The 10,569-nt window shown below is 33.5% G+C and overlaps 2 protein-coding genes across 3 annotated transcripts; one reads left to right on the forward strand and one right to left on the reverse strand.

The window, feature by feature from the left end:
* Positions 1-1,310: 1,310 nt before the first annotated feature.
* Positions 1,311-4,435, forward strand: LOC100796123 (ADP-ribosylation factor 2). The gene is made up of 7 exons (XM_003517661.4): positions 1,311-1,536; positions 1,958-2,127; positions 2,600-2,670; positions 2,796-2,915; positions 3,629-3,747; positions 3,831-3,912; positions 4,077-4,435. The coding sequence occupies exons 2-7, from the start codon at positions 1,980-1,982 to the stop codon at positions 4,080-4,082; spliced, it is 546 nt and encodes a 181-aa protein (XP_003517709.1). The 5' UTR covers positions 1,311-1,536; positions 1,958-1,979; the 3' UTR covers positions 4,083-4,435.
* On the reverse strand, positions 4,096-9,570 carry LOC100790078 (type 2 DNA topoisomerase 6 subunit B-like). Of its 2 annotated transcripts, XM_014770519.3 has the most exons (12): positions 9,507-9,570; positions 9,228-9,333; positions 8,873-8,953; positions 8,712-8,738; positions 8,201-8,306; positions 8,036-8,111; positions 7,334-7,354; positions 6,871-7,067; positions 6,127-6,271; positions 5,829-6,022; positions 5,409-5,538; positions 4,096-5,203 (listed from the first exon to the last, which is right to left on the reverse strand). In XM_014770519.3, exons 1-12 carry the CDS (start codon positions 9,540-9,542, stop codon positions 4,919-4,921), a joined length of 1,404 nt encoding a protein of 467 aa, XP_014626005.1. In that variant the 5' UTR covers positions 9,543-9,570; the 3' UTR covers positions 4,096-4,918. The 2 variants fall into 2 exon arrangements, with proteins under 2 accessions (XP_014626005.1, XP_014626021.1); XM_014770535.3 differs by lacking the exon at positions 7,334-7,354.
* Positions 9,571-10,569: the final 999 nt, after the last annotated feature.

Below are 10,569 nucleotides of genomic sequence, written 5' to 3' on the forward strand. Positions count from 1 at the left end.
GTGCAACATCCCATATGCCACACACGACTATATTTTGCATACTCTGCAAATCTTCATTTTGTCTTCTCAACGGTTCCTAGTAAGAGAAATAGAATAGTGTTAGTTAAAGTAAATGTTAGGGGTATCCCAAAATGTTAATGGTAACGATAAAAGGGATATAATCGGTTAGAGAAAATAAAAAATTTCACTAAATACTGGATTCCAGATAACAGAACACACATCTCTAATAAAAATGTTAATGGTATTAGATTTGGTCTTATTAGACAACTAATGTTAAAGGAAAACATTAGTGTGAAAGTACAATCTCAAAGGAATTATAAAATTAACTTAATAGCTCGAAGAGGATTTAAAAAAAAAAGAAAAAAAATCATGAGTTCCTGTAATATTCTTAATAAAAATTGACCATTAATATTAACTTATCAAATGACACTCATTCCGTCTCATTCCGTCAAGTAGAATATTTTTTCAAGAAACAAGAGAAGGTGCTTGGTGACGAAGTTTGGATTGTCGTATGAGAAGATGTAGCTTAGCTTTAGGTTATGTTTTTGTGTCTTATATTTTATACGAGGATCAATGGCAACAGTGTTTTAAAAAATTGGCTCCAATCGAAAACCGGTAGTATAACTGGTACGAGAATTAAATAAATTATTGTGTTTGAATGTTATTCTTTTTTTTTTTAAATGACAACTTTTTATGTTCTTATAGGATCATTGTTCTACAGTTTATTTGAGTTTGAAGTTGGTAAAAAAGGTTGATAAATATAAACATTTAAACCTTAACAGAAGTTAAATTTTTTTAGTACCTTATCAACTAATTTCACCAAATATGGTCATGTCTAATAAAATTAACTGACTATATTTCACAAAACTAATTTACAAAATTAGTTAAAATTTTAAAATTTAACTTATTAAATTATAAATATTTAATAAAATTAATCTTTAAAAATATAAAATAATTATAATTTATTTAAAAATGATAATTAAAAATTTTAATAAATATATTAAAGATAAAAATTAACTAAAATATAAAAAATTAAAAATTAATATTTTAAAAATATTAGTTCATATAACATTTAAAAAAATATTAAAGACTATTAAAAAAACATATTCACCCAATACTAATAGTCAAAAAAAAACTTTTCAACTAAAAAAATATAAAAACTAATTGAAATATCATGTTTAACCTAACATAAATTCTTTATATAATTTTGTAAGTATTTTAAATAAAACTAATTTTTTTTTATAATATTATAATTAAATATATATTTTTTCTCCTTTTAACTGGTTTTGTCGTAAATATGTGCTTGGAAGCTTCGGAAGAATTAAGAATTGATAGAGAGAGGCATAGACGGTGCTTTAGGTTATTTTCTTAAGTAAAAAGAAGGAAATAAATAATTCTCGTAGCTTTGTTGCTCTTATAAATTCTATTCTGGTTGACGCTTCTCTCACCATCCCCATTTCGCGTTGGTGCAAAGCATCCTTCGTTTCAATTTCTCTCTCTCAGCGCTTTCTGCAATCGAACCTTTCATCTCCAAAGGTAGTAATCACAAACCTCAGATCCTCTTCTTTCCGTTTTTTCAATCTCTTCATGCAATCAGATTTTAGTTTTGCACTTCGCACTTCAATTTCCGATTGAATCACTTCTTCTCTACCGTTTCACCTCTTCGTTTGCCGCTATTCTCTCTCTCTATGCTTTGATCTGAGTGTTTCCGGATCAATCTCTCCAGATCCTCCCCCCCCCCCCCCCCCCCTTTTTGAACCTGTTATTATTCGTTGCGACCCGTTTCGATTTTCATGCTGCTGTTTTTTCTCGATTTGTTTGAGATCTGGTTGAATCCGGTAATGTTGACGTGACTGTGTTTTGATCTGCGGGAAAAACTGTGCTGTTTGATTAGAAGCTCCTTTTCGTTTTGGAGTTTTTTTTTTTAATTGAAAATTTGTTTGAATTGTGAAATTAGGGATCCACAGGCCGAAGGAGAAATGGGGCTGACATTCACAAAGCTTTTCAGTCGGCTTTTCGCGAAGAAGGAAATGCGAATTCTGATGGTTGGTCTTGATGCTGCTGGTAAGACCACTATCCTGTACAAGCTCAAGCTCGGAGAGATCGTTACCACAATTCCTACCATCGGTGAGTTTCTAAACTATGCTTCTCTTTTTCTCCTACCTTGATAGATGTATTGTAATTGTTCTTTACCTGTAGGAATATGGCTTACCGGTTAGATTATATAGAATTATCTTAATTACTAACGTCTTAATTATTTAGGACTCATGATAATAACTGACTTCAGGGCAACTAGGCCAGTTGCGTCGATGATCTCTTAAGATGGAGTGTGATCAACATGTTTCTAAATCTGCGAAAAAACCTTAACAAATTGAATACCGAGATCCCAAATTATGTTTGTTATTATGTTGTTCTTGATGTGAGATCCTGGATTGAAGATGGTCTAATTGCTGTGTAAATAAAATAATCTTCGACAACTTTAATATTACTTTTCACAAACGTTGGGTGTTATGGGTTTACTATTTGGTGCATCAGAGTGCTGGAATGTTGTGAATATGTTATGTTATATATATGCATTGATGCATTTATTTTGTTTCAGGGTTCAATGTTGAGACTGTGGAATACAAGAACATTAGCTTCACTGTTTGGGATGTTGGTGGCCAGGACAAGGTCAAAATTTTGATTCTTGAGCATCCCTGGAAATACACGATATTTAGTGCATATATCACTTGCCTTTCACTTCCAAACAACACAACATTACTTGTTGTGGCTGAATACTTATATTTGCTTTGCAGATTCGTCCCTTGTGGAGGCACTACTTCCAGAACACCCAGGGTCTTATTTTTGTTGTAGACAGCAATGATAGGGACAGAGTTGTTGAGGCCAGAGATGAGTTGCATAGGATGTTGAATGAGGTACTCTAGTTAATTTATTTTGGAATTTTAAGCCATGTCTTCATATTCAAAGTTATTCATGTTAGATGATATCCTGACATTTAGAGGGAACTCATTCTTATAAAGAAGGTTTGGGATCACATAGGGGCCAAAAGAAAGGACCTGTAAATTAGTCGAGATAGGTTTTAAAATCGTGTTGTGACCTATAAAGAAAATTCTTTTATGTAGTCTTGAAACATTCAAAGATGGCTTCTTGGGTTTTGAGGAAGGAATGAAATGAATGTTCATTTTAAGCAGAAAGTGTAATTATTTTGCTTATCTACTATGACTCTTGTTTTTCTAGCGATACGTCAGTCTAGCACATGATGAATATTCAATGGTTGTCTTTATTGATTGTAGTGAGAACTTTTATTGAATCTATGACTGAAAGCATATCTCGCTGCTGTTGTTAAATTGATCTGTTTTTTGTTGGACCATAATTTCTGATAACTCTTGTATATTGATGCCACTATGACATTGTTTGGAAATTGAATGACCTGTTCTTACTCACTCAATCTCATGGAAAATTTAGTGCTTCTAATTGAACATGCTTCTTTGTCTGTCAACTTCATTGTTTACAAGGATCATGATCCATGGCTAGAAGTATTAGTCTCCTTGTTCTTTTGCTCTCTGTTTTATGTATTTTTGCAATTGAATAACAATGTTCATAAAATGTTTATTCAAAAAATTTTCAGGATGAACTGAGAGATGCAGTATTGCTTGTGTTTGCCAACAAACAAGATCTTCCTAATGCAATGAATGCTGCTGAGATTACCGACAAGTTGGGTCTACACTCTCTCAGACAGCGCCACTGGTAATTTTTTTAATAACAAAGCCCTTCTTGTGCTATATTAGTAACTATCCTGTTGTAATGTAACTCACTTCTGGTTTTTCCAGGTACATTCAGAGCACCTGTGCAACCTCTGGGGAGGGCCTTTACGAAGGTCTGGACTGGCTTTCCAACAACATTGCCAATAAGGTAGCTATTGGTTTCTTTCCTTCTTTATGGTAAAAAAGCATTATTGAAAGTACTTGTTTGTTGCCCTTCCAAGTTTCTAGTTCATTAAAAAAATGAATGAAAAGATGTACCTCTTCTTGAATTACTGAGGTGATTTCCCCCCCTTTTTTTCCCCCCCTTCACAGGCTTAATGCCTTTGGGAGTCTTGCGGATTGGTAATTCTGGATGCAGGGGTGAACATTATCTAGCTTTTATTTCTTGGTCCTCTTCCAAGACAACTCGAATTTGTGCTCATGTAATGCGGTTTAGGACATCTCGAATTTGTGCTCATGTAATGCGGTTTAGGACATCTCGGTGCTAAATTGTAGTAGGATTTTACTTCTTGGGATGCGTAATACTCTGATCTTTCTATTGGGTTTGGATGCAATGTCCATAACTGTAATGGAGATACTAATTCAATGCGCCACCGGGTTCTGTCTGATTTATAGTTTTATTTTGGTCATGTATCATTCATATATTGAGTATGAAATGGAGATTTTGTTTATTGTTTTGTAAGATTCCCGAAAAAAAAAAAACTATATACACTTCGTACCTTCTATGTTTGCTTCGTGGATAGCATAGGCAATGGGCAACTCATCAAAGGAGTGGGTCTTGAATCTGAATTAGGCTCCCAACAATCCGTAATGATTATTTTTTTAACAATTTTAAATATTACACATAAGGAATGGACTCAAGTTTTTAAAATTTTGGTGTGATGTTGATGTTTCTTGCTCATTTATTTTCAATTCAAATGCAACAGGATATCCAAGTCCCTTTTTGAAATTTCTCCCAGAAATTCAGTTTTTGACAAAACTATTTTCAATAAAAACATGTACGCATATAAACAATTTAGGAAATAAAATTGTGAAAATTAATGTGATAAAATGCTATTAGTAGTGCCTTTTCATTCTTATTAATTTACTACTGTTCCGTTTTGCCTCAATGAAGTACATACTCGAACTAGGGGCACAAGAAAAGCTTAAAACAGTTAAAAGTCCAAGGGGCTGGAATCGTTTTCTTGAAACTCTAATTCCTCAACTGGGTCTTCTTCGAAAAGGAAAGGTGCGGGTTCTTGAGAATTGTAGGACTTCTTGTCGTTCATCTCTATAACCGAAACAATCCTTTCCTCAATACAGTTTTCCACAATTTCAGTTCCAACTTCTTGGGACTGTAATCCAAGAAGAGAAAAACATTCTCCCTGGAAATCCAAGTCACTGGAAGACAAGATCAACCCAGCAATTGTCTTTGCGAGATCAGGGGCATAACTGCGAATCTGAAAGTGAAAGAACCATTTTTTAAAAATATTAGGTCGCAAAGTTGGCCAATGAATTCAATATAAGACCAAAAAGATAATGATCCAGAAATTTAAACTAAACATTCGGCGGAAAATTTTCAACAGTAAAAATACGAGGGTCTACACAGACCACAAATGTGTGTTAGAGAGAGGGGAAAGGAGAGAATGTTAGAGATGACTTTACCTCGACGGCACGTGAACTTAAAAAAGCCTGGGGATGATTCGCCTTCAAGTCATCCAGTGAAAGTTTAACTGCTTTCTTAACAAGGTTTCTGACAAGTGGAGACATTTTCCTTGGAGCTGGTATCGTGGTCTTATCAATATGTCAAGGAAGTATGAATTACATATAAATAAAGAAAATTCAGAAGATACATTACCATACAAAATCAAATGTTCATACATATATAGGGAAATATGTATGCCCGAGAAGAACATAAACTGCAATGATACACCAGATCTGGCAAAGTTTAAGTAAGAACTACTGGATCGTTACTTATTCAATGAATAAATATAATATAAAAAATTCAAAGAAAATAAAAAGACGTGTTTTAACACTTCAAATGTCTCTGATAAAGATAAAAAGGATCTGTTCAGTGCTGGATATTGTTTATGATATGAGTGGAGCACAATATCAATGTGAGTATCTGTAGGGAAGTTTTCCCATTCTAGTAATGTAACGTCATCTTGCTCCACTATGCCTCCTAAATTCAAACCATATGTTTTCCAGTCAATGCTTTGCAATGCCTTCACAGATGATTGGGAGATTGTACAAGGTGAAAAGTCCTTGAAATACAAAACCTGATAGTAAAAATTGTTATCATCCAAATTAAGTAGCAGATATATAAAATTTAAAATATAACAAAACAGCTAAAGCATAAAATTCAAGGGAATTGTTAACAGACCTCTGTTTTATTACCATATTCCCTGAAGCACGTTGTGTTCTGCATTGATATGTTACTTATTACTATGGCTGCTTCCATCACCAGTTCAATGTGTAGTCGATTGTCAGTGCAGCAAGCTTCCCCACTCCCAACTTTGCGCTGCTCCCTAACAAGGTTCAAAAAAGAAGACACTTTCAAATCTTAGTGCTATGATTTAAGAATATAGAGGCCCTTCCTATTTTTATTAAGCATGCCATATCCATCAAGAAAGTAAATATTTTGAGAAGGCTTAGAAAACCAAGTTCTCGCGTTTACTTCTAGATGTAACATTTTTCCTCTGCAATTAGTACAAAATGTTACAGATCAACATTTTAAATGGATCCAATTAATAATAAATAACCTGCAACAATTCACATGCAAAATAAGCTGAGTAGCTGATAGACACTGAAAAATATCTAGATTCTATCATACATTAAGGGTTCTTCTACGTAACAACTATGACAACATATAAAGAACTCAAAACTACTACGCATTTCATTCCCTAAGTACAAAGTGTTGTAAATAGGGAATTTAATGTTCAAGTGATAATCAACATATCTCATGAACTTTAGGATGATTATGATACCTACGAATGATCAAAGCATACAAAAGTAGAAAAGATCTCTTCCTGAAAGACTTAACCGCAGGAAAGTAATCAATCTACCAAGTCTAGAACAAAAAAGGTTAGGATTCTAAATGAGAGCTGACTTGAGATTATGAATTTACCAACTTGGGAAGCAAGAGTTACACTTGTTACTTAAATTATTTCCATGCTTAAGTACATAGTCTTCAATGCCTGATTTGAGAAGTTCTAGATTTGATGCCGACATTGGTAACTTCTTGCACTCATTTGTAAGAAAAACCTTTTCATATCGTGATTCAGGAACATCGCAATCTTCAGCTACTAATTGAATTGCAACATTCTGGACAAAAAAATTGAATGAATCACTAAAACTGTGCCAACTTCAAGGGTTCTGCATTACATTTGTAAGTTTTCTTAGGATAATGTCAATGATATGGAACTGGAAGTGCAAATCAGCAATATGATTTGGTGGAGTTTTTAACTTCTGATAGCATGAGATAGAAGGAAAAAGCTCTCCAACAACAGCATTGACACACTTCAAGTTAAAGTTGGTTGAAAAAAAGTGAATGCATTTGAGAATTCTTCACTTGTGTCAGTTTAACTTACAGGAATCTTTAAAATTAGCATCTGCAAAATCAACAAATAAATAAATAAATTGAAAGAATAAGAAATTTGATACATGAGTATAAACAGAAGATAGTTTTGTAGATAAACAGAGTGATATGACAACTTCAACGGCCTCAATTTTGACATGCATTGAAGAACAAAGCTGCAGCAAACTTAGCACATTCAGGAACATTAAAGCCACCTTCATATTTCTGCTTGCTAATGTTCTCTCTCTCTCTCTCTCTTTTTTATATATATGTCAGGTGAAGGTTTTTACTGTTCTTGGTGTGGGGATTTAGAAACTAGGAGCACTCACATTATTGATTTCTCAGTATAGCAAATTTTGATAAACCAAATTGCCTTAGACAACATCCCAGTGGAGAAGTGCAAAATCACACAAATTTCTAATGTATAGCCTTAGCACTGTCTACAGCTGTCACTGCTTCCTAATAATTGAAACATTTGTTATGGCCTAATAGTTTCAATATTGGTTCATGCTTAAATTTTTTTATAACGATAAATGCAGTGATTGCCATTTCTATAGGACTATCACATGACTGAGGCACAGTGATAATTAAGCTGTTTGATCAAACACATTTATATTGAAAATAGCAGCATAGTAAAAGTTTCATGTATCCCAAGTAATTTATTTTTTGCAACAAAAGAGATTCCACAAATTAGCACCAGAAAGTCAGCACATACCTTCTGTAAAAAGGTATGAATATCAGCCAGTAAGAGATCAAGGCTAACAAAAGAATACATACAAACTTCACTACCACTGCAAAATAAGACAATCACACAATTATTAGAAAGAAACTTAACCAACAAATTGATCTTAATTTAATGTAGTTCAAATGACTTACATGCCTGAATTTTGCCCCATTTTTTGTGTTTGGAGTTAGTCGAGTTATTCTAGAGGAACCACTTCCTTTCAGGTTTATCTGAAAATTATGTATCTCGGTATCGCCGATGCCTACAATGTCCAAAGACTGCAATAAGAATCATGATAATAACTAAACTAAACGTGGTAATATAATATATAGTTGAAAACCTGCTTTACTCTTAAACAGTGACGTAATATAATTACACAGGCACCAAGGAAACATAAAACATTTGACAAATTTCCACATGGCTGGTGAAAAATGACTTCATATCAAAAGTAACTATACCTACTATTAAATTAATACGAAGAGAGACATTAAAACCATTTTCCTTAGACAGAATGGGTGGCCTAGCATATTACGTCCCATATCAATGCAAGAGCAATAGAGTTGACGCGGATACAAGAATTGTTATCTCTTTTCTACTTTGTGCATGTGGATATATATATATGTTCAATGAGATCATAGCACAACTAACATGAGAACATTACACTTACCGGTGGTTTTGAGAGAAAGCACTCCATCTGTGTTACAAGGAGCAAAATAAATAAATAAGAGATAAAAAAAAGGAAGTCAAAACAAGCTATCAATAAACAGTTACAAAAAAAGAGAGGGAAAAAAATTCAACTCAGTTTGTAATAATGAATTGTTCAGTTACCCCAATTGTCAGCAACATCCGTGGAAGAAAACCTCAAGTCCTGAAATTCCTCCAAGCAGCTCCCAATGCCAGTATCAGAGACTGCTCTCAAGAAATTCAAATATTATTACAAAGAAAAAGTTCACCACTCTTTACTAAACAGAATTTCTTAATTTGGTGAAGCAGAACAGGATTTATTAATTTTTAAAATCATTCACCATTCATGCTGAACAAGCGACACCGTTTTGATTCATTATTTTCAATCAACTAAAATAAATGCCCGAAAAATGAAACAAATTGCTTCGGATAAAATTTATCTAATAACAAAATGCGCAATAGATAGAGCGTGAAGAAACACTTGCAAACATTTTCTTACTAGAGATTTTAAGAGAAGGATGCGAAGATGAAGAACGAGTGAGAATAACCGCGAGTCTGCAAATCTGCTCCGATAATCGGCATCTCTGATACGCTGAAGATATTAACTGTAATCGCAGATTCACGTCACACACATAACCGAACAAATCGCGAAACTCCCATGCAAGGTAAGCTCAGATTTACATAAACGAACCAATGACAAAATCATAGGAAAAAAAGTTAAATATAATTTTAAGAACAATACGCAGTAGAAGGAGAAGAAGAAGAAGAAGAAACTCACATGTAAGCACAGTTTCTGAGCCGAAGAAAACTCCATTCAGAATCAAACACTCTCTGGAATTCGCGCGCAGAAATGATCAACGGTTTTCGAAAATCTAATTTATACATCACACTTAAATCGGTGGGCCCATGGTACGACCCGATAGCCAGGCCCATTAACGTGTGGATGGGCTTCACTGATCCATAATCAAGTCTGGCCCATACAATAGAATTTTTCTCTTTCATAAAAAAGAAGGATGGCGTGACAAAGATTATTTTTGAAATGAATCTAAAATTTACTTTTTGCAAAATTAAAATTAAAAAATGTGCATCACACATTCTCTTGTGTTGTAAAGGGTGAGATAGAAGAAGCATTTTGGGTCCCCAAAAAAAGTGCTTTACATTCGGACGTTACACTGAAATTTCTGACTTCTTGCACTCGCAAAGACAAGCAAGTATGAAATCCTTTTGCAGACAAATATGCTATTGCTGACAAATGTTGTTGATGACGATGCTTCTTGTTTTGACTGAATATCTGCCATGTAATTTTATGTTTGGCTTTATCAGTTGTCTAACTTGGGAAAATTATTCTAATTCTATCATGACCAATGCAAATTATAGTGGGTAAAGAAGCTTGTTTTTGGCCAAATTTAATTGATAAAAACAAATCCCTTAATGGGGGAACAATTTGTAGGTGGCACGATAATTGAGGAACCTACTCAGCATATGTTGTGAAATGCCAGGTACTTATAGTTATTAGGTAACATTAACAAATATTTGAATACTCATTCTCATTAACCCACTAGAGTTGGTTTAGTGATTCTTTTTATATTTATTTATCAAATTGATCCAAATCAAACAAAAATTACTTTGCAAACAGTTTGATTCTAACTAAACTATTTCATAGATATAGTTTGGTCAAATTCTTTTTCTCAAACAGTTTGAGTTTTTATTGTTGAATTTAGTTTTCTTTATATACTTTATGTTTGATTTGGTTTTTTATATCTGTAAAAATTAAAAATTATCGTGCACTCGAACTCAACCAAATACACTTTACAAAAGGGATTCTATTCAAATCGAATCAT

The sequence above is a fragment of the Glycine max genome, chromosome 1, assembly GCF_000004515.6.
Source record: "Glycine max cultivar Williams 82 chromosome 1, Glycine_max_v4.0, whole genome shotgun sequence".
Taxonomy (NCBI): Eukaryota; Viridiplantae; Streptophyta; class Magnoliopsida; order Fabales; family Fabaceae; genus Glycine; species Glycine max.

Excerpts from the sequence above, each read along its gene's own strand:
- LOC100796123 (XM_003517661.4), top strand. The coding sequence starts at position 1,980 with ATGGGGCTGACATTCACAAAGCTTTTCAGTCGGCTTTTCGCGAAGAAG. Across the intron at positions 2,128-2,599 it reads TACCACAATTCCTACCATCG|GGTTCAATGTTGAGACTGTG; the intron begins GTGAGTTTCTAA and ends ATTTTGTTTCAG. Across the intron at positions 2,916-3,628 it reads TGCATAGGATGTTGAATGAG|GATGAACTGAGAGATGCAGT; the intron begins GTACTCTAGTTA and ends AAAAATTTTCAG.
- LOC100790078 (XM_014770519.3), bottom strand. The coding sequence starts at position 9,542 with ATGGAGTTTTCTTCGGCTCAGAAACTGTGCTTACAT. Across the intron at positions 9,334-9,506 it reads CTCAGAAACTGTGCTTACAT|TTAATATCTTCAGCGTATCA; the intron begins GTGAGTTTCTTC and ends CTGCGATTACAG. Across the intron at positions 8,739-8,872 it reads GGATGTTGCTGACAATTGGG|ATGGAGTGCTTTCTCTCAAA; the intron begins GTAACTGAACAA and ends CTTGTAACACAG.